Raw genomic sequence first — 23,588 nt, 5'->3', positions numbered from 1 at the left:
CACTGGAGTTCAACTGACAGTGGGTGCTGGTGGCCTGTTACCCTGATGATCTCAGAAGGGAGACGTGAAGGCCTAACCAGAGGGGATCCTGGCACTTAGAAGTGAGGATGGCAAGAGATAAGGGTTTAATCTGGGTCAGATTTTCTTCCTCGAACCAGCTCCTCTGCATCGCGTAAGGGGCATAAAGAAGCCAGAACTGGGCCAGATGAGAACCCCCTTGGTGAAAAGCCAGGCACCTCCATTTCCTGTGTCAGTAATCACCCATCCCTGGCGTAGGGGAAGTGCTGGGAACAGGAGAGGATGGGCAGCTGAGCACGGTTGTGTTCTGCCAATTCTCAGTTGGTGTACGGTTCCTTGAGGACCATAGCCAGCTGGTTTTGAGTTATGTTAGTGCAGCCCCTGGGAGGGACATAGGAGGGCTTGATCTGAGCGTTGTTGGTACCTAGAAGACAGGCCAGCAACATATAAGAGTTAGATGTCAATCTTTCTAATCCCCCTGTGCTGCTGTAATTTACACTGAGATCTTGACTGGCTCCCAGACAACCTGCATCCTTACTCCATTATAATGAGCAGATCCTAGCACAGGAGAGAATCTAGCCCTAACTGTATGTGTTACAGTAAGATATAAATGTACCTGATATCTCCAGAGGTTTCTGGTTTTGAGTGACAAAAATTAGGAGATAATCTCAAGTGGCTTTTTTTATCCCTTGCCAGCTCTTTGCAAAAATGTGCCTCTCCCCATAGTATTCACTCCATGTGGTATCAGAAATTGAACAGAATTACTGATTTGCTAAAATACAATCAGATTCTTTATTGTCTGTGAAGAAAAAACAATTTCAGGCTACTTGTCTGCCTTACAGGTACTGCCTTATAGATTAAAAAGGTCACAGGAATCAAAAGAGAGACTCACATTGTTCTAAAATATTTCCTGGTGCTTTAAAATCAAATGAGAGGTGAATCTTAAATGATCCTTAGGTCATGGCCATCCTTGGGGCTTGGTGAACTCTAAAAGGTGTGAGCTCAGCCTGCAGGAAAGCAAAGGCATTAGAGCTTTATTGATATTTCACCTCAAATATACTTGAAATGAGATCCTTTACCCTAAAAAAAGAAAAAAAATCAAACTTCTGAGGGTTCAACTTCCCCAAGGCAACTTATTTTTGGCCAGAAGATTCTTATTATATCACCACTCACAACCTCATTAAAAATCTTTGATGAACTGAAAGATCTAGATGCAGCAAAACGTTTGTTTGACAGTAAGAAATAGTGCAACTTGCAGATCTGTTGTTCACTGATTCAGAACACAGGAGCGTTTTCAATCATTATTGTTTTTTCCTTGTACCATCTTCAGAAGCAATTGTACTGGGACAGTCGAGGAACTTGCTAAGCCTCTCCCTGGGCTACTTTGTTGGCTTGAAGCAGGAATGTGCTGTAAGCAATATCCGCTTCCTCCTTGGAGCCCTGAATAAAAGGAGAGGAATCACATTATTCAGACTTCCCCAAAAGAAACAATAAAGCAGCAGACACTTAGGGTGACCAGATGTCCTGATTTTATAGGGACAGTCCCAATATTTGGGGCTTTTTCTTATCTAGATGTCTATTACCTCCCACTCTCATCCTGATTTTTCACACTTGCTGTCTCCTCACCCTACAGACACTGAAGATGCTATGCAGAGCTAATGTGTACAGAGACTAGTGTATCCAATGCGAACAAGGTCCCCCATATTGCTACCACTGAGCGAATCCTTTTGTCATACTGTTGCCTACTCAAAAGGTTCAGGTCCTTTGGATCAACTTCAGAGAAGTGTCCCAAATTTTGGAAACCTGGAATTCTTTGCAAGGGGCCCTTCACTGCATCCTTGTTTTAGTTTGGTTGAAACTGGCATAAGATTTGCCTGTTCTAAAGGAAGTGTCATAAGCTGCTGTATTTCCCAAATTGTTTCATATCACAAAGACACTTTGCGCTTCCCGAGTGACTTTCAGCTGAGGATCTCAAAGAAACTTACAAACCAGTTCATTCAAAGATACTAGAAGGGTATTCTTTGTGAGAACTTTGGAACTTGTTCCCTATTCTCACCTTCTTGGTCCAAAATAGCCCAAACGTGGCCTTCTGGCAATGCTGCAAAAGCCTATTTATTCTCCAACAATTTGGGGGGCAAGTTCCTAAAGGTATAAGTGGCTTTTCTGATGCTTTGATTTACTGGCTGGGTTCCTGGCACCATTAATTGTTAGGGCACTTAGAACTATCTGTTGTGGACTTTGTTTTAATAGTTGCTAACAGCTTAAGGAACACTAATCTGTAACGAAGCCTTACAGCACTCCTGCAGGATGTGAGAGTATCTTCATTTCATTTTACAGTTGGTTAAAGTGACTTGCCTGCAATCACACACACAGTCAACAGTAGACTTTGAATAAAACACAGAAATCCAGGCTTCTAGTTCTCCTACTACCACCATACAGCACTGCTTCCCAGCGTTAGAGAACTACTTGGTTTAACAGGGAAGAACTTGGAAGCAGCAGGATCACCGTGGCAGGCTCACAGCTTCTATTGATCCAGTAAATCTGGCAGTTTTAGATTTCTGTCTCCTCACCTAGACTCAGGCTTCCAGAACAATAACACCTGCTAATATTTCCAGCTGAACTGAAAACATGAATCAAAGCTAAGTGACTACTGTTAAGTTCTATGCTCTAACGATGTAGATGCAGTAAAGGGTTAGAAACTCCAGTGGAGAGGCTGCAGGTGTGATTCTTAATAGGCTGCTAATTGAGAAATAGTTGACCATAAATAGGGCATAGAGGGGGAAAAAGGAGCTTTTGCTGCTGAAGCTCTGCTGCCTGAAAGAAAGACTAGGCTGCATGCAGCACCTTGGGTTATATATTCTAGCTGTTCTTACCCTTTTCACCTTTGATGGTTCTTCTGCACCTTCAGCATTGCCAGGGGTAATTATAAATTCTGAAAAGCATAGGAGATGTTAGGGTACTGTGCATAGGAGATCATGCAGTGTAGGCCAAGCCCCACTTATTCAGTAGCTCCTACATGCACTGAACTGTTGCTGATGTTCAGGGCACAACTTCTTCTCTGGGTTGATGTCAGGCTGAAGCACTGGCACTGTAAAGCTTTTGCAAATGCACCCAGAATACCACCTTTCCCATAAACCAACTGTGCTGCACCTGCATTACGTGCTAAGCATCCCTGCGTATTGAGCCAGGGAAGCTTCTAGATTTCTAGGGGAGAACAAACATCTTTGATGTTTCTTTAAAAAGGTTTTATTTTCTGTTTCCAAAGATGACCAATGACTCTATTGCCCACACACTGAGTTTGATGGTCTAGGTACTGGAGCTTTTAGGCTTGTCATTCAAACAATAACCCCAACTACCAAAAAGATAAAAGAGATTTTAACTATTTCTTGTGACTTTAGTGCTTGTGAAAGATGCTGAGATCAGAGACCAAGTCTCTATTGTTCCTATTTGTGCTTTTATATAAGAATGTCTATAGGGGGTCAGATCAACGGTCCATCTAGCCCAGTATCCTGTCTTCTGACAGTGGCTGGTGCCAGATGCTTCAGAGTGAACGAACAGAACAGGGTAACTTCAAGTGATGCACTCTGTCATCCAGTCCCAACTTCCAGCTGTTGGAGGTTTAGGGACACCTGGAGCATGAGGTTGCATCCCTGACCATCTTGGCTAACAGCCATTGATGGCCCTATCCTCCATGAACTTATTTAATTATCTTTTGAACCTAATTATACTTTTGGCCTTCACCACATCCCATGTCAACAAGTTCTTCCAGTTGACTATGTATTGTGTGACTACATTCTTCTTTTGGTTTGTTTTAACCCTGCTATTAATTTCTTTGGGTGACCCTTAATTCTAGTGTGTTATGTGAAGGGGTAAATAACACAACCTTATTCAAGCAGAACTGCCCACTGTATTCAAGATGTGGATGTACCAAGCATTTGTATAGTGGCATTAAAATATTTTCTTTTTTACTATCTATTCCTTTTCTAATGGTTCCTAGCTGTCTGTTAGCTTTTTTTTGACTGCCACTCCAGTCAAAAAAAAAAGCAGATGTTTTCAGAGAACTATCCATGATGAATGCAAGATCTTTCTTGAGTATTAGCAGCTAATTTAGCTAGTTTTGTGTGTGTAGTTGAGATTATTTTTTCCAATATGCATTACTTTGCATTTAATATTGTAAGCACTTCTGGGATAATCTGTTTTATATGTAATACATTTAGTCCATTGTAGAAACCATCCAGTTTGCAGTTGCTTGCTAGATACATTTTTTTTTAAAGGTTTGATTTTGCACAACAAAGTGAGAAAAGATCCCAGTATCTTTTCTGTAGCCAGCAGCCTCAATGCAGAATCCTCTTTATATGTACTATCCCCTAGGCCAGTCATTTATTTACCTCAAGATAAGTTATGGGTGGTTAATATGGAACTTACCATCCACTCCTCCTAGCTGGGTCTCCTGAGCATCATTTATGCCCATGTTGTCCTTTGCTCCATAATCTCTAGAATTCTCAAATTCTGACATGCTAATATTTGTTCTGTAGCTTCCAACCGAAACCAAATCTGTTAAAAGGGAGGCAGGGAGCAGACATACACACACAACATAATTTAATACAATGAGCTCCTTTGTTTTATACTTTCAAGGTAAATGTCTCACTAGTAGCCAGACCCTCTCCCTCCCCAGCCACGCACACATCTATTAGTACTGGATGACCTGCAAAAGATTCTGATGCTAGTAGCAGATATTTATCTGAGTCTCTTTGGTATGGAAACCAGGCTAGATGTCTCAGGAGGACAGGCTTTCTTCAAGTTTCCTACTACCGCCTGATTTTCAGAGAGAGAAGGCAGTAGATCTGAGCACAGGGCTGGAGGAGCGGAAGCTCTAATGCCAGGAAAACACGCTTCCCGTTGCAGCCTCATTTTCCCTGTCTGTAAAATGGGATGGTAGGAGGGTCAATCAGCTAGATGTAAAGTGCTCTGAAGTACAATAATATTATTGAGTCCAGGCCACACATATTGTACTTTGCCAACAATGTTTTATATGGAGTTGCTTTGTTCTGGGGCAAAAGGCTGGGATGCTGTTCCCACCATTCCTATACGAGGCTCATTGGAGCAGCCCAAACCAGTACAAAGACTGTTGTACATGTCATATACCCTCTACCTCCAAATCTACAGTATTCTCTACGCCCCCTGGGAGGCCAATAAAGAAAGTTAGGACTCACCTGTGCGCTTCAGGAGCCTAAATTTAACAACCACAAAGACTGTAGCAAGGAGCAGACACACAGCAGCAATGGGGAGCAGGACTGAGAGAATCACCTTAGAGCCGTCATGTTCCTGAGAGCTGGAAAGGGAGCAATTGAGCAATACACATGTGTGATCCTTGTGACTTTATATTGCTCTATACAGGACTGTATAACACAGATGAACCAGCATAGTCTAGAAGATCTATATAGAAAGCTTGTGCACAGTTACATACTCAGAAATGCTTCACAATAGCAAAATCATGGATGGCCAAATTCAAAATTCAGAATCAAGTGGGATTTTTTAGAACAAAATCATCATTGCATTCACATAGTGATATTCATCTACAGATTTCAGAGCTATTAATAAACAATTAATAAAGCATCCTGACATCCCAATGAGGCAGATAAATATCTTTATCCCCATTTTGCAGATGGAGTAGCTCAGACACCCATGGGTGAATTGGCTTCTCCTGATCCCAAAGGGAATGAGCATTCCAGGTTCCTGGACCCCAGTGTGCTGTTCTAGCTACTAGAACATGTTGCAACCTTTATACCTACAGAAGCCTTAGAAGAATGAGTATTTGCCAAATGGCATTATGAGAAATGAAGGACAAAAGTCAAAAAATTGGAGTTCAGAGTGGATAAACATTCAGAGTTTGGATGATTACCCAAAGCTGAGCCAAAATTTTGATATGGGCAAAATTTTTCTGGGAAACATGAATGGACAATTTCTGACAGTAATTAGTACTCATTGGAATTGAACATATCAGAATACATGAGAACTATAAAAAAAAGTTTGGTTGTAAAAATGGACAGGTTGGATGGGGCAGGGGAATTCTTATTCTTTTCCAAACCACTTTGGAACAAAATCTTTGAGGGACTGACCTTGGTGAAGAGTTGTCATCTATGACCCCGTCTTTGTTTTGGGGAACAATACCATTTTCAGAGTCTGTGTTGGACATAGAAGCATCTTCAGATTTTGCATCGAGAGGGATTGCATCTTTAGTTTCAAACAGTAATAGATGGGAGTGGTGGGTTATTTGCATCCAGCATCACCACAAAGAGAGAGAGAAAGAGAGAGAGACCAATATATTGTCAGCACTTGTTTCATAAATAAGACCATTTTCAAAATGTTCCCATTGATTTTCAATGAGACTTTGATTCCAAAGTGACTTTTTAAAACAGGAGTCACTTTTACCAAATGACCCCATAAGAAAATCTCGAGTGGTCTTCCTAGCCATGTATTAAAAATATTGTTTTTAATCCCTAGCTGTGTTACTAGTATGCTCCAGAATACGACTCAAATATTTGATATGCGTATCACCATTTATATTGCATGTTAGTTTTTGCATTTCACGCAGCAAGGACACTGCTTCCCTTTTGTTTCTAGTCAGTTGCTCTTCCTGGTTCTCATGCATGAATTAACACAAGGATATTTGGTTTGGGTTTCCAACACCACATGGTTGTGTTTGTCCCCAACTTCCTCCAACCCTCTATCCCAAGAAAAAATCATCTTTATTTTAAATGTACTGAGATGGAGTTGAGCAATCGAGTTCCCCATCTATTAAATAGCAAAATAGTTCTTATTTTCTTGTTCCCTGTGCTCTTCTCTATGTAAACTGTAAGTTTTGGGGGGCAGGGAGTCTCTCTTATGAGCTCAAAGGGACCCTGGTCTTGGCCAAGCCTTCTCAGTGCTGCTGTAATATCAATAATAATAACAATTAATAAATAATAGGGGCTGAAATATAAAAGTGGTACAGAAGCAATTCTTTTTCCAGACTTATTACAGTGACTGGAAAAAGGAAGAATTCTGTAACCAATGTGTGAATGAGAGTTACAGCGATAAACGTTGTGAATACAGGCTCCACTTTCTGTTAGTGAAACAGAAAGTGGAGCCTGTCCTAGACAGAGGAGATTATGATGTTCTGAAATGCCACCACTTGGTTGTTGTTTTGAGATAGTGCCTCTCAATGGAATGACACCATCATGGCTACAGGAAAAACCTTCCCTGTTTTGTCCTGCAATAAATGCTGAAGCTCACCTCCGTTTACTGTCAGGTACACTGCCATGGTTTCCCCATAGTGACCAGAATGGCTCACTCCACACCAATACCACCCTTGGTCTGTCTGTATTACTTGGTCGAAAGTTAGGTAGAGTGTCCTCTTCTCCTTGTCACAGTTGACAACCAGGCCGGTTTGGTTTTGCTCAGAGGAGATGAGACTTTGGCAGCCAGTATTATGCCACTTGCACCAATATTTCTGGTAAGAATAATATTTGCATGGATAAGAGCATGGTATAGTGACCCGTGTACCAATGACTGCATCAATCTCTTTTGGTCCTGTTAAACCAGGTTGCCCTGTTAGAAGGGAAACAAAACAGTGAGGCTGATTTTAATGACTTGAACAATTAATATACAGAAGCACTGTTATCAACAAGGTGTTAACAGAAATATATAATTACTATGTAACTACAAGGTACAGAGTATATCTATGAGGGTAAATGCACCTTATATTGCTTTCATAACACTTAAATGTACTATATATGTGTATGGATACATATATCCCTATGTACCTTATTGTGTATATATGGCATTTAAATAGCATTTGTGTCAGAAAAGCCTGAAAAATAGTGAAAATGGTTGATGGGAAATTAGTGAAATCTTTGCACAAAAATTTCAAATGTTGTCCAAAAAAAGTTTTTGTTGAAATCTTGTATTTTTGAAAAATTTCCACCAGCTCTAATTTGTACCTTGAAATGTCAGGCTTTACCAATCAAGATTATGGTGCTAAGAATTAGAAAATAGTTCTCCTCAGGAAAACAAGGCTCTGCTCTTTTATGCTGCTTTGGGAGGAACAACGATCAAATACCCGTATAGCTTGTGCTGGCAGAGACACTAATCACTACATGCACTTTCATACCATCTATAATCTTCAGCTCCTTTGTAGATTTCCTTTCCGTATCGCCATCTGTTATACACCAGTAATATCCTGCATCCCCTGCTGTCAGCTGGTTCATTATTACTGTGAATGTTCCGTTTTCTGGGTTATCATGCAGGACTATCCTTCCTTCATATGAATCTATCATAGTCGCAAGGTTGGTTATTAACAGATTGCACCCATTCTTCCTCCATTTGCACCAGTACTTGAGTGTGTAATTCCCTCGTGGATCATAGTGGCATTCGACAGATACTGAACCTCCTATGACTCCATTTATTACGTGTGGTCCCTGGGGGACAGATGTCTCTGGAGATACAAAATTGAACACTTGCTCTTAGGCTCCTCTCACACATTTCAGGCTGGGCTAACATGCATGCTGCATGTGCCTTGAGTGGTTGTTTGGTTGGGTCTGTTCCTTATAAAAAACATTTTAAAGTAAAGTTAATTGCAGGGATGAAATAGAACAGACTGACAACGCTGGTGACTGCAGAATGGAACAGTCACAGCCTGGCCAGTGAGAGCTCAAGTTTCCCTCACACACTGCCTCCTGCCAACCCACAGTGGAATAATGGGAGTCTTTCCCCTGACTTCCGCGGACTTTGGATCTGGCCCTTGTGCCTCAGTCCTGAACTGGAGGGACCCCCTCTAGAAGCCAGAAAGTAGTTCAGTCCTCCACAGACCTGTCGTTCTGTCAGGAAAGCCAGCAAGGACACCAATGATAATGGGCATTTCCCTGTTGATTAAGGTTTAGCATGAATGGCGCATGAGAAGTTTTGGTGTCCCCTTCTCTAGGAACCTGTGGATAAACCTGGGGCACAATGGCTTGGCATCAGGCCAAACAATGTCTTCTCCAAACATCCAGGAATCCAAACACAAGTGGAGCAATCAGAGCCGCACATAGCTCAAGAGGAGCAGCAGCCGCTAAAGGCAAGTTTACACAAGCTCTGCATCGGTTTAGCTGCGCTGCTGTACTGCGTCAAGTGAAGACAGAAGACACGCTCTCCCGTCGACATAATTACTCCACCTTGGTGAGTGGCATAAACTATGTCGGCAGGAGAGTGTCTCCTACAGACATACCTGATGTGAACAGTGCGAAACTAGTGTCACTCGGGGGTGGAGTAAGGTGGGGGGGACTTTTTCACACCTCTGAGTGTCATAAATTAGATCGACTTAAATGGTAATGTAGACCTGCCCTAAGACTTTTAGTGCATCCAACTGAGCATAAAAATACCTTTGACTTATTGCCTATACCATCCGCTCTTTGCACTTGTGCTTCGGAAACTAATCCAGAATGAAGCAATGAGGCTAATTCGCAGATTGTGCAAAGGGAGACCTATTCTAACGTGCAGGAGTCTCCCAAAGAAAGTGGTGGCAGCCCCATCATGGAAGACATTTAAAACTAGACTGGAGACTAGATTGTTGGGAGCTATCCTAGGATGGCTGAGGGGCTAAACTGTATGGGCTCTAACAGGCTCTAACCTTTTCTAAATCCTGTAGTTCTTTCTCTTCATATTGGATCAATATTTCTAAAAATTGCTTAGGAAGGCAGCGTAGTGGTCAGGAAAAAGTGTCTGGGTTTTTTTCTTTTATAGTCTGCATTTAAGATAAGCCAGTTAAATGGGTCAAGTAGGAATTTGCCCATCCCAAATTTGTAAAGAGAATTTGCCTTTTGCATGTGTCATCATGATCTTCTCTAAAGGCTGGTTTACAGAGAGGATTACAGCCTATTGCTGCTGCCTACCAGTGGAGTTACTCCTTCAACTCAAGCGATAGCTTTTCTGATGAAGGCTCAGCTTTAAACCCCTGCTGTCAACACAAAGTGGAGATTGCAACGTAGAGTCTTTGGGAAAAGGATTTATGTCTTCTTATTTGTCTGTGACACATATAGGACACTGTTGGTAGCTAAATAGATGAAAACATAAAAGAATAACAAGTACTATTAATTTTATCTAGAGAGAATAAGACTTGTATCAGTAAGATTTTCAAGGGAAACAGATCCTTAGGAAATAAAATATTAATCTCTTCAGACTTGGAATGGCTGAAATCTACACATCCTGCCCATTGCTCACCTTGGTAGACATGGATATCCAGTTCCTTGGATTCTCCTTTCTCTCCGTAAATCCCAGCCCCACACAAATATACACCTGAATCTTCCTTCCTCAGCTGGGTCATATAGAGGCTGAATGATCCAGCAGGCTCCTGAAAGCTCAGCAAAACTCTCCCTTTGTAGTTTTCGTTAACATTCCCATAGGTGTCGATGACATTAGAGCAGCCTGTTTTCCCCATTCTGCACATGTACTTCCTCTCACTACCATATTCCGGGCCAAACATGCAGTTGATGGTCACGGAACCTCCCAGCTCAATGTAATAGAGTTCAGCTTCTTCGGGCACATTTGGACCTGTGTGAATGATAGTCCAAGTCAGTATCCAGAACCCAGACTGTATTGCAGTTTACAACACTCTTCGATACCATTTCCGATTGCACTGCAGTAATCCTACTCTTCTATACTTCTCTATACTACCCCAGACTGTACCCTTCTAATCCTGTATAGTATACCTTACTGTACCTTACCTCTATACACATTCCCATACTTTTCAACTCTGCATCATTTTGTACCAGGCCACTCCATATGCACTGAATTGCAGGATATCTTAATGCACCACGCTACTGTGCACCATATCATATGCTTCTACCCTTTGTCATATGGCACTGTTTACTCTCCCATACTACAGTAGACCATACTGTAATGTCCTGTACTATGCTGCACCACATGATCACATATGGTAGTGTAAATTACAAACAACCTTTATTTTTGCTGTTAACACTTTCCACTCAGGAGAGTAGACAAATCAAGGAACGGTGGAGAATTTTGGCTGTCTTGAACAGAATTAGTGTACATCTCCTTTTTTATATGGTACCTTTACATTACAGTGATGGGGGTGCTAGAAATGCAGAGATCTTGGCTATTACTCAAGGTACCAATCACCTTGCTCTCTTGGATATTGTCGATGGATAGATTTCCCAAACACCATTACTACAACAGAAAAATAACAATATAAGAAGCCTCCAGGCTGAGCTACCCTTTGAAACATCCAGCTTGACTTTGAAGGAAAGTCCTCTATCATTGAGACCAATGCCACATTTATAAAAGCTGGTGTCCTTCTCCACTAGCTTCGAGATCTCAATGGTGAAGATGCCTTGCTCTGGGAAGTCTGTAATTGTTGCTCTGCCAGAGAAGTCTTGAGCAGTATAGCCACTGGAAGAAATGACGGTCACACATTGCGATCTTGATTCCTTGCACCAATACTTTCTGTCATGTCGGTTCACACTGGTGCGAGGGTAGTAGCATTTCACAGTAACTGATCCTCCCAGCAAACCGGTCACCTGCCTTGGTCCGAATATGGGGTTTGAACTTGCAACTGGCAAGAGGAAACACATTTCATGTTATTCACCATAAGTCAAGTCATTATTACACTAGCACCTTCAGGCCCCAGTGGAGATCAGGGCTTCACTGAGCTAGGCACATAGCCACAAACACAAAGGAAGAGACAATCCTTGTCCCAAAGAGTTTTTAGTCAAAATAGCCAGGATCGATAAAAGAAAAATTAAATGACTTGCCCAAGGTCACACAAGGAGTCTATGGCAGAGCCAAAAATTAATCTCCTGTGTTCCAGTCTAGTGCCTTAGCCACAAACTCCTCTTTGTTTCTGAAAGTGCTATGAAATTTCTGTAGCAATATAGAGTGGTAGTTACTTGTGATGGTTAAACTGGTTTGGATGAAGTAAGAACCAGTTCAAACTTTCATGCAAACTTGAAGTGAACCTCACTGTTTTAGCTCGCTTGGCTTTTTAACATTCTTTTAATTTTCTTGCAACCTTGGGTTTCAGTCATAGGCAGAAATACTAAATAGTTGTGAAAATAGTCACTGCTCAAAGCAGCGTGTATCTGAAATCTCGCAAAGCAGTGGGTCCCTATCAGAGCTAGGCAACTCTTCCTTAATGATGGTTTCATCTGATAGTTTTGTTGAAACCCCAAACTCAGGTTTTGCCATTAGTTTCACTGAGGTTCAAGAACCTTTGAGGGATCAGGGGGGCCCTGAATTTGCAGAGATACCTGGGGCTGATTTTTATCTTTTAAAAGAAACAATGCTAAACATGATGGGTATTATATTATTTTGGGCCAAACCATGGCAAATTGATTGGGCTAAGCTTTAAATTGAAATTTTAGGTCCATTTGAACCCCAAACTCAAAATGAAACTCAGGGTGTGCAATCCAAACAACAAAATGGTAGAAAGGTTTCTGTGAGCCCCATGGACAAAAATTGCAGTGCATCACACAGCTCTTGTTCCCAGGAGATTTCAGACCAAATACCACACCAAAGAGAGAAAGACCAAGGAATGGGAAAGCCAGGAAATCCGATATATCAGCTGACTTGCCTGTAATCTGAATGGTCTCAAGAGATCAGCCAGGGCTATAAAGAACATTCATCTATTTGGTCATAACTATGTCTTCACTGTTATCTACTATATAGGATTAGCCTTACACTGACTGTGCTAAATGTCAGCAGGTCTCACACTCTTAACTTACTCACTTTTTGGTTAGGTACTTACTTCTTGCAGACTCAGCTTGGAGGAAGGAGAGCAAGAAGATGAACACCAAGAAAGTCATATTCCTTTCAAATGCCTAGTTCCCCAACCTCTCCTGAAATCTGTAAAGAACCACATTCAGAAGGTCACATTATTTATTTAGTTGGATATTAAAAAATTTTTAAAACCACCCATTGAACTGATCCATGATACAAACACTTTGAGTCGTGAGTTAAGCCACATGCATGGAGTGTTACCAGAAACGTAGGCCTATAGCCATTTGTACTAAAGGAAAAACAGTTTGATCTAGGGTTCGCAGCAGGCAACTGGAACTCAGGGTACTTGTGTTCTTGGCTCTACCTTTGCCTCATTATGTGACTAGAAATAGGTCACCTAATATCCTTGGACCCTATTTTCCTTCTTAGTAAAATTGGTGTCAGGTTGTGTGGGGTGCAATCCAGACCAGTGAGGGGCTGAGTCACTACCTGCCCTGTAATCATAGGTGCCTCAAATGCTATGCTACTGTAACTGCCTGCCTGTGATGTTCACAGTCAGCAGCAAGCATGCAGGTCACACCCTGAGTAACTCTCTAGCAGCAGCTCTGATCCAGCAGCTCTGAACCCAACAGTCTGCCAGCAACACACCAGTCACACTCCTGGTCTCTGTCATCCTTGCTACTTGTAGAGTGACCCCAGCACACTCCCAGTCCTGAACTGTCCAAAATCATGTGCTCTGTAATGTCCAGTCCTCTCCTGGGCAGCTCAGAAAAATTGTTTATTTTTTCCCTCTAAAGTCAAAGAAGAACATCATAGCTTATTAACTTCACTGGGGCAAATACACCCTTCCATTTAAACACAGCACCGAGTTAGTTTATAGTATAAAAAAAAACAACTGTATTAACAATAGGACATAGGTTAAGTGATGCCAAGTAAAAGGAATAAGGTTAGAAAGGGTTACCAACAAACACAAGTGAGAAAATACATATCTAAAAGACAAACTTAATCTATGGAGGTACAGGCTTTGTTTAAAATGTTTTGTCTCACCAATCATTCTCCTTCCCAGCCTAGGCTTTTTTTCCCACTATCAGGACCTTCTATTGAAGTACAAGAGGCTGTCTTCCCTTGTCTTCCTAGGTGAAAGATCTTTGCCTAAGTGGAATTCAGTTCCTAAAGACTTCAACTCTAACCCCCCCGGTTGAAGGACCCATCCTTCTCAGCTTGCAAGAGCTCTGTTCCCTTTTGTCTGCATATCTCTTCTTATATCTTCCAAAATTTAATGACTTGCTTCAAGATGCAGGATGACTTCATTCTTCCCTTCTTGTGGGCTTTCCGTCTCTCTGTATGTAAACAGAAGTTCCATTGTCTTGATTCCACCAAGCGTACTTTACATAGGAAACAGGTAAATAGCTATTATGTTCCCTCCTGTCTGGGAGAGACCTGTTTCTCCCTTTGTTTAGACATAGACTGTAAAACCTTATATCAATGAGTATTCATAATTCCTTATATAGCAGGGGTCGGCAACCTTTCAGAAGTGCTGTGCTGAATCTTCATTTATTCACTCTAATTTAAGGTTTCATAGACTCATAGACTCGTAGGTCAGAAGGGACCAATATGATCATCTAGTCTGACCTCATGCACAAAGCAGGCCACACAACCCTACCCAATTCCCACTTTTAACAACCGTAACAATGACGACTTATTGAAGTCCTCAAATTGTGGTTGAAGACCTCAAGCTGCAGAGAATCCATCAGCAAGTGACCCATGCCCACGCGCAGAGAAGGTGAAAACCTCTAGGGCCCCCGCAATATGCCCTGGAGAAAATTCTCCCAACCCAAAATGGCGATCAGCTAAACCCTGACGATGTGGGAAGACCACAGCCAGCACCCAGGAAAAATCTCTGCATAACCAGACCCATCCCATCCAACATCCCCTCACAGACATTGAGCAGACCTATCTGTGATATCCAAAGATCAGTGCCCAAATAACTATCCACATATCATCCCTCCATATACTTATCAAGCTTAGTCTAAAGCCAGATAAGTCTTTTGCCCCACTACTCCCTCGGAAGGCTGTTCAGAACTTCACTCCCTAATGTTAGAAACCCATGCTAATTTCAAAGTCTAACTTCTATATTCAGTTGTACCATCGTCCTTGTGCCTACATTAGTACTAAGCTTAAATAATTCCTCTCCCTCCCTAACGTTAATTCCCCTGATATATTTATATAGAGCAAGCATATCCCCCCGCAGCCTTCTTTTGGCCAGGCTAAACAAGCCAAGCTCTTTGAGTCTCCTTTCATAAGGCAGGATTTCCATTCCTTGGATCATCCTAGTAGCCCGTCTCTGAACCTGTTCCAGTTTGAATTCATCCATCTTAAACATGGGACACTAGAACTGCACACAATATTTCAGGTGGGATCTCACCAGCGCCTTTATATTTCGTGTGCTGGTAGTACATTTTAACGTTTTTAGAAGGTCTCTTTCTATAAATCTATAATATATAACTAAACTATTGTTGTATGTAAAGTAAATAAGGCTTTTAAAATGTTTAAGAAGCTTCATTTAAAATTAAATTAAAATGCAGAGCCCCTCGGATTGGTGGCCAGGACCCTGGCAGTGTGAGTGCCACTGAAAATCAGCTCGCGTGCTGCCTTCAGCACCTGTGCCATAGTTGCCTATTCCTGTTATATAGTTTTAATACATACATTTTATGACAATATTAAACACCAGTGTCATTAGTTTTCATAAACGCCTACTTGATACGCTTTAATAATACAATAATATTGTACACAATCAGTTGATTCAGTTGCTTATCACTTGAGGTTCAGCCCCCTCAGTATAGCCCAGTGAATCTTCACAATGTAGTCTCTGGAAAGTAAAAACCCAGCCCAAGCTTCTCTCTCCTGCTGGGGGTGGGCATAGATGTTCTGCTGTCTCCTTGCCCACTTGATAGCTTTGTTTATTTGTGTGATGGGGTGTCCCCCACACACAAGTGCCCTGAAGGGGTTAATGGAGGCCAGATAGGCCAATTAACCTACTAGGCTGAAGGCTTACAGGAAAGTTCTAATTAGGGGATGCTCACCTGTGCAGGAATAGGAGGGGCTTCTATAAAGCCAGGGAGCTGACAGCAGGCAGGGGACTGTAGGGAGGTGGTCTGCAGTCAGTCCCTTGGATTTGGGGGCTATACAGACAAGTAGCCCATGGTGACTCTCTAGGAGAAGGGAATAGAGAAGTTGGTAAACCCCAGAGATGGGGGAGTGCTGGGGTAAGAAGCAGCCTAGTGAATAAGCAGCAAGGGGACTGAACTGACCTTGGTTGTGTGTGGTAGGGTCCCTGGGTTGGGACCCGGAGTAGAGGGTGGGCCTGGGTTCCCTTACTCATCACTGGGGAAATGGCACTGGTGGGGCAGTGAATGGAAGACTGCCTGGGTAACTGTGCAAGTGACAGAGACTTTGAAGAACTATCTCCTGGAAGGGGCAAACATCGAGTGACCTGGCTGGAGGGCCGAGACACAGAGAGCAAGAAAGGGGCTGGAGACCAGATTGAGAGAGGGAGTGATGGCATACAACTGAGGAAGTGGTATTGACCTGGTGACCTATTCCCCAGAACAGCCAAGAGGAGGTGCCAGACCTGTGGTGAGTGGAGTGCCCCATCACAAACTGATATGTAAAAATGGGCCTTCATCGTCTCTGCCTGAAAACAAGGCTGGTCAGAGACTCGAGTGACCATTCCTTTGTCTCAGGTACACTGTGCTTATGCATTGCTAGCCATACACATTTTAAGAATATAATTTTAGCACATATTCATAACATTTTTCACAAACCCTGTGTCTACATCATGCAAGAATATTAATGCTCAGTGAGTTATTGGTTTTCCAATGAGACCTTGCCTGACACCTTTTTAGATATAGATTGTAACCATGGTTGAGTCGGGGTACACTGAATTGATCAGGCCAGCTGAAACATCTAGCTTGATACCATTACGCCTCTAGCCATCTCTCATCAGGATGTTCTTACAGTCATGTGAGGATAATCATATTTACCTGCCTCCTGTGAGGTATTGCTATGCTAAATGATTTAACGTGTTAAATTCTTTATTATCTTTGCATGAAAGTCACTATAGTTTGTAGACCTGCTACAAGAAAGATTGCTTGCAAAGGTCGGACTTCCATCCATTAGAGGGCAGTGGTATCATACAGAAAGTACCGTCTAGTGTATATTCCTATCTACGGTGCAATGGCATTCTAAAACAATCCAGGCTGGGCAGTGTTAGCACATGAGTTTCTATGAGAATAAATGTATTGTAGAGCTCTGCCCAGTTGAAGGTTCCCATGGATAATTTACTCTGGAGGACAAGGCTTGGACCACAGCATTCCACAATGTGATGTAAATTATTTTTGACTCTTGGTACAATTTTTGTTTGGAGAATGGATTAATCTGGCGGTGGTTTCTGTTCTGGAGACTCTCTCTGTACAGAGAATGAGTGAGGCACCTGGACTGTGTAACCCCAAACAGTCTGTAAAAGCCAATACTTTTCTACAACAGTTCAGTATAAGGCATAGTCTTGTATTCAAGATGGCAGCCTGCACTATGGAATTACCTTGCTTCATGTTCCCTTCTGCCCCCCTAGTTCTTTTGTTATGAAAATCACCTCAAACCTCCTGCCTGTGTGTGTGTAGACATCGTTATGCTAAACCACTGCTCAGAGCAAAGAATTAGGGCTTGTCGACATTTACAGCGTTACAGCTGTAGCACTTAGTGAAGAAGATGTTACCGACACCAATGGGAGAGCTTCTTCTATCAGGACAAGTATTCCACCTCCCTGAGAGGCAGTAGCTATATCAACAGGAGAAGGCCTTCTGTCCACATAGCACTGACCAGAGCAGGAGGTGAGACAGGATAACTGCATCGCTCAGGGATGTCTATTTTCCACACCCCTCACCGATGGACTTATACCGACATTGGTTTGTAGAGTAAACCAGGGCTCAGTCTTCTGCAAAGGAGAAATGGGCCAGGTCTAACCCCCTCCCCCAAGTTTTAGGTTTTAAAAATCCAAAGCAAAATCTGGACCCACACTTTTCAGATGGCTCCTAGCCTGATTATGGGCTGAACGCAAACCTAGATCCAAACACCTCTGAACTTTGAAGGGGCAGGGGGAGGCGAGAGTAGGGTAGCCAGATTGGGATCTGGATCCAAACTCTTCAACTTGAGCCCATTTTGGAACAAAGCCCCTTTTCAAGAGTTTGGTGCCTCAGTTTCTTCCTTCTGCTTTTTAACATTATTCACCCAGCAGGAAGAAAGATTGTTCACTTGGCATCACTTTGGTTGCCAAAACCATACCTTAAAAACCTTCTTCTCCCGTAGGATTATATTAGATTTCTGACCATTGGTCATCTTTGTTTTTCAATTACAGGTGCAGATCTGACCAAAAAGTGTTTCCTCTTTTCCCCCACCCCTCCCTCCTCAACTTCTGATAAGTCAATGGGAGATGCAGGTGCTCAGCATTTCTGAAAATTAGGTTTAAACTGCAGAGTACTTGTCATACCCCAACTATAATACTGTGTTCACTGCTACACAGCATCCAGCCAGGGGAAGACAGAGTAGGGCCCCAAAAATGAAACCATGTGTCAAGGATCAAAATTCCAAACCTTGGGACATTAAAATGCTCCTAATCAAACTGTGCACATCTTAATCACATGCATCCGACGAAGTGGGTATTCACCCACGAAAGCTCATGCTCTAATACGTTTGTTAGTCTATAAGGTGCCACAGGACTGTTTGCTGCTTTTACAGATCTAGACTAACACGGCTACTCCTCTGATATCTTAATCTGAGTCTGTCTATAATTCCTATGCTTCTCAAACCTTCAGATATCCCAAACCTTTAACAGTTTTGAGTGATGGGCTGGAGGGAACTGGGGTTCTTAATATTTCAGACCTGCTTGCCTATCACTGAATTATTGAGTGCACTGGAGTGTGTGTGTGCGTGTGTGTGTGTGTGCAACGCGTGATCAATGACCCATCAACTAATCCAGGGAACAGTGGTGGTTCATTGTTCAGTTACCAAGAATATGATGGATGCCAAGAAAGGTTTGTGCAAATAGCCAGACTGGCTTATTTTCGGGGCATCAGGTGACAGGTTTTATTTTTATAAGGGGTATTTCCCAGCAAAGAGAGAGTTTTATTTCCTCCTTCAGATAAAAGGTGTTCTGTTGTGCTTTCTTTCTCTTGCCTTGATATCTAATTGCTCAATGGCTACTTGTCTGTAGCTAATAATTAACTCCTGGACCATGAAAAATCCCCTTAACTAGCCACCCTAGAAGAAGTTGGTAAGATAAACATGACCCACTCAGCTGCAGAAAACCAAATCAACACAAAAATTGGCCCTGCTTTTTGCAACAGTTGCTGTGTTTTATTGGAGCTGGCCTTGCTGCCTAAGGACGAGCTTGTTTCTGCCTTGCCAGCCTAGGAGAGGTGGGGAAAGGCCAGGACCCCACACCCTTACTCCTCCTCCTTTTACAAGAATATTAAACACCCAAGGGAGAGAGAGTGGGAGAAGTGAAAAACCTCTATGGAGTCAGCAGTTAGGCTGGCTTCATTGCAAATAGTCAATCATTCTGTGGCTCTTTTTGGTCGTTATTTGTTGTTAGGTAACAAAGGAACATCAACTGTGGTCTGTGAGCTCTTTGGAACACAGCTGTAGCTTTGTTCAAGGAGAGCTAGAATGTAGGAGCATGTTCTGGTTTGTGCATGTGTGTTAAATTGCATATGTGTGCATAAGACCATGCAAGCATCCATGCGTCCATATCAACACAAGTGCACGTCTGTGCGTTCATGTGTGAGCACAACTGTATTCACATGTGTAGGCAAACACATTTGTGATCACTGAAACCATCCACTGGGTTACTGGCAGTCATATCCTATCAGAGACTTAGTTTGATTCCTTCACTGCAAACATGGCATTTATGGAAAAAATTTCCCCCAAGTAACAAGCCCAAGCAAATACAATCAGCTGTTGCGTAAATTGCTCTTTGTCTGGTACCTCCATGGCAAGAGTGAAGATAGGTGTAAGGATCAATCTCACTGGAAAGCCCCTTTTCTCCTGCTGTGTATTATGCGCTGCGCCCAGGAAGAATGCCATTACCCAGGCACAGACAAATGGCACAAACAAGCTTTGCTGCTATGTGTACAAGACCCAGGCACTATCCAAGATGCTGGAAGAGAATTTTATCAACCCTTTGTTGCTGACAGGGCTCTTGCTTCATGTTACTTCCGAAGACCATTTGCTGCTGGATTTGCAGGTACAGTGTGAGACTGAACATCCGGCCACCCACAGAATGGAAATTAATATAGTACTGGTGTGAAGGAGAATGCAAGTAAGTACCATTGAAATTCACTAAACTTTACTGCTTGTGCAGACAAGAGGCCCTTGAAGGGGAGAGAGGGTCAGAAGATGAGGCAATCAGTTACTGTTTACCGGGAGTGTCAAAGGGACTTAAGAGGACTAAAAGCAAAGTGATATGCCATATATATTGGATTCTGACCAGTGATGAAGAGGGTTTATAACATTCAAGGTGCATGTTTGGTTTAGAACAATGAGTATGCTCTACATTTTTGTTCTTGCTGCTGCCGCAGCACTGACATAAATTTAACGTCTATTGAGAGATGCACCAACTCGAACACTTGACTAATCCTAATGAACATGGTGGTAGAGTATTGAGACTGATTGATTTCCATATAGTGAGGTGTGTGTTTGTGCCCAGTCTGTGCACTACAGCCTATTTGCATAGGTATCTCATAAAGGTTTTTATCATGGGTTTTCAGGAGTACAAGAGAAATAATATAGCCTTTCCTTGTTAGTACGTATCAGGATGAAATCTTGGCCCCACTCAAGTCAATAGTAAAAAGCCCATTGACTTCATTAGAGCCAGGATTTCATGCCCAGTCTTCAAAATAGTGTCATCTGCACCTCTGTTGTGAACATAGGAATTGCCAGACTGGATCAGACCCAGGGCCCATCCAATCCAATATCCTATCTCTGACAGTCACCAGCACCAGCTGCTTCAGAGGCAGGGGCAAGAAACCCTGCAGTAGGCAGGGATGGGATCACCTGCCCACAGGGGAAGTTTCTGCTTAACCCTCATTAGAGGTTGGCCTATGCCTTGAAGCATGAGAGCTTATATCCTTTCCAAATGTTTCTGGTGAAAGATGACCTTGATTGTGTTGAGATTTGGAAATAGTTATACATATAATTAACAACTCTACTTTGCACTTTGATCCAAAGGTCTCAAGGCACTCCACAAACTTCAATTATTTCTATTTACATTTTATATGAGTTTAGTTGCAATAGGCTGATGGTTGCCAGCGGTGCTGTGTAATTAAATGGGATATCCCTTTATTTTTCTCATTCTTACCCCAGCTCCTCCTTAGATATAACACCTCTGTCCAGACAGACCACTTCTCCAGAGGGATTCTTCCTTCTCAGATAAGGAAGAGCACCACTTGGCAGACCAGGGTGGCCCAAGGAATTGTGACTGGGATAGACCCCTTCACCCATGGGTCATCAGGTCAACTACATCTTAGGCTGGGACTGGTCAAAAGTTTGGTGGCTCGTGCGCAATGAGCTAGGGGAGGGGCTCAGTCCAGTTATTGGTGGAGAAAAGCATGCAGCCCACCTGCCATATCTGCCCCCTTTTGTGGACTGTTTCAGTGAAGAGGCCCAGGGTTGAATGGACCCTGGAGGCTGGACTGTGCTGTCGCCCACTGATGGGCTCACTCTAGGCCAGGTGTGAGAAATGTCAGGGGGGTGGTATGTTGGGGGAAAGCTTGGACTGCCACTGCTTGTGCTGTATCTATGCATATGGACTGAGGATATCGGTCTCCAGGGCTGCCAATCCAAGAATCTTCCACCAGCATTAAAAATCACTAGTCAAAATGCACTTAAAAATAGAAATATTAAAATCACAGAGAATCTGCATGGAGGGAGTAAAAGAGGCTGATAAGGAAGGGATGAAATGAAAAGATCTTGTATCTCCACTGTGGTGGGAGACAGCAGGGCTGCCACTATGCAGGGAAATGTGATCATGCACAATGCAGCAGGAGGAAGCTGTGGCACAGAAAGCGTCAGCTCTGGGTCCACTCTCCTGCAGGTCTGTCTGCATTCTCTAGTGTTTTCTTCTGGTTTGCACTGCCTGGATGTGCAGCTGATTGAAGCTGCTTTTCTCTCTCTCTCTCTCTCTAAACAGAAAGCAAAATGTTTGAAGAAAAAACAAGCTGTGCCAGTTCCAACTGATACTCTCTGCCTCTCAGCAAATAACTGGCATGGGAAAAAACATATGAGTAGGCTTGTTTTAACTAGCAAGGCACAGGTGTGTGCTAGCCCTGCCTCTAAATTCCCCTATATAAAATTCAAAGGTCAAAATCCTCAGCTGATCTAAATTGGCAAAGCTTCATTGAAGTAAGTCATCTACTCATTTACATCAGCTAAAGACGTGGCCCATAATGTTTGTTAAAGGATATAGCTTGTGTTTTGCTATTAAGGTGGAGGAGGGAATCTGATTGTGCTTTTAATGAATTAATTGCATTACAACCATGGCAGCACCCCAGAACTGTGCATTTCCAAGTCCAAAATTCCAAAGCTCTGGATTCTTGCTACAGGATGAGGTAGGCACTATTTCTTCCCGTGTGTGTGTGTAAAGCAACCAACGCAATGAGGCTCTGATCCTGATTGAGGCGTCTGGACTTTATTGTAATATTAAGAACAAGAACCAGACCCTTGGGTCATCTAGTCCATTTAGCTCATCCTCCTGGCCAGTGCAGGATTGTTCCAGACAGTGTATTTTCTATTGCTTTGACCAATCTAGTTTTAAACACACCAAGCAATGACCTCTCCACCGCCTCCTTTGGAAATAGCTTCTAATATGCCTCTGTTCCACAAGGTAATAGATTTATTCTGATATTCATCCTCCATTATCCTTTTCTTAATGCTCTGGGATGATTTCTAATTGTCACCATCCTGAGATCTCCAGAGGAAATCAAGCAAAAAGGCAAACAAGAATGTTAACAGCTTCACCCCCATGGCCAGCCAATATAGACCTCACCAAGGACGCATAAATGCTATCATAAGGAGAATGAGTCACTCTTGTTAAACAGACTAGACCATTGGCGTAAGCCTTAGTTATAATGGCCTGTAATATACCTCTTTGCACTGGTTTACTTGGATTAGACTGAAGTTTATTCTACTCTGCAAGAAGGCAAAAAGCCAATTAGATATTTGCATACAAAACTTTCTGATCTCTTCCTGGTTAAGGGCAAGAATTTGGACTCCAGTTCAGAGAGTTTCTTAATATTGAAAAGTGCATTATCCATGTACGTGGAGCTACAAGAGCAGTTTTTGTGAAGAATTTTGCTACGTTTCTCTGGGTTCTCATGGTGTACATTTGTACCTGCACACTGTGTGCTTCTACCTTCCAGTGATTGTTCACCAGGGAGAATCTGTCACTGAATTCCCCCTTAGGCAAAACAGAATTTACATTTGCATGAAACATATATTAATCATCTGGAAATCTTTGTTTCTAGTTATTGTCCATGTTCTGGTTGTTAATTATTATTTACATTGCATTAGTGCATCCAAGCCCATTCATGGACCAGCTCCCCATTGTGCTAGGCACTCTACAAATATAGCATAAAAAGAAAATCCCTATGTAGGCCTGGGAACTAATCATGCCCCCTCCCCCCCATATTAAACCAGCCTTGTGTGAAACTCAGGGATTTCACCACTGCTGCTGACAAAGAATTAATCTATCTAGGCTCTTGTAG

The 23,588-nt window shown here is 42.5% G+C and overlaps 2 protein-coding genes across 9 annotated transcripts in view; one reads left to right on the top strand and one right to left on the bottom strand.

The window, feature by feature from the left end:
• Positions 1 to 796: 796 nt before the first annotated feature.
• Positions 797 to 23,588, bottom strand: part of PIGR (polymeric immunoglobulin receptor) — a 28,136-nt gene continuing 5,344 nt past the window's right edge. The window contains exons 2-11 of one of the 2 annotated variants that reach the window (XM_075064833.1): positions 12,796 to 12,897; positions 11,270 to 11,601; positions 10,258 to 10,587; positions 8,171 to 8,494; positions 7,294 to 7,608; positions 6,138 to 6,252; positions 5,232 to 5,350; positions 4,444 to 4,572; positions 2,892 to 2,950; positions 797 to 1,458 (exon numbers count right to left, since the gene is read on the bottom strand). In XM_075064833.1, coding sequence (XP_074920934.1) covers positions 1,381 to 1,458; positions 2,892 to 2,950; positions 4,444 to 4,572; positions 5,232 to 5,350; positions 6,138 to 6,252; positions 7,294 to 7,608; positions 8,171 to 8,494; positions 10,258 to 10,587; positions 11,270 to 11,601; positions 12,796 to 12,857 — 1,863 coding nt within the window. In that variant the 5' untranslated portion in view covers positions 12,858 to 12,897 and the 3' untranslated portion in view covers positions 797 to 1,380. Of the gene's footprint in view, positions 1,459 to 2,891; positions 2,951 to 4,443; positions 4,573 to 5,231; positions 5,351 to 6,137; positions 6,253 to 7,293; positions 7,609 to 8,170; positions 8,495 to 10,257; positions 10,588 to 11,269; positions 11,609 to 12,795; positions 12,898 to 23,588 lie in introns of both variants that reach the window. The other variant, XM_032792543.2, reaches the window with a different exon arrangement.
• The window catches only part of PFKFB2 (6-phosphofructo-2-kinase/fructose-2,6-biphosphatase 2), a 129,158-nt gene continuing 125,452 nt past the window's right edge, over positions 19,883 to 23,588 (top strand). For 3 of the 7 annotated variants that reach the window (XM_075064840.1, XM_075064838.1, XM_075064836.1), the window contains exon 1: positions 19,884 to 20,146. The gene's annotated coding sequence lies outside the window, so the exon portion shown is untranslated. Of the gene's footprint in view, positions 20,147 to 23,588 lie in introns of all 7 variants that reach the window. The other 4 variants (XM_032792562.2, XM_032792559.2, XM_032792555.2 and 1 more) reach the window with 2 other exon arrangements.

Source organism: Chelonoidis abingdonii, chromosome 4 (genome assembly GCF_003597395.2).
Source record: "Chelonoidis abingdonii isolate Lonesome George chromosome 4, CheloAbing_2.0, whole genome shotgun sequence".
NCBI classification, from domain to species: domain Eukaryota; kingdom Metazoa; phylum Chordata; order Testudines; family Testudinidae; genus Chelonoidis; species Chelonoidis abingdonii.
The sequence above is the reverse complement of the archived record's forward strand: the minus strand, read 5'-3'. Positions and strand labels throughout refer to the sequence as shown.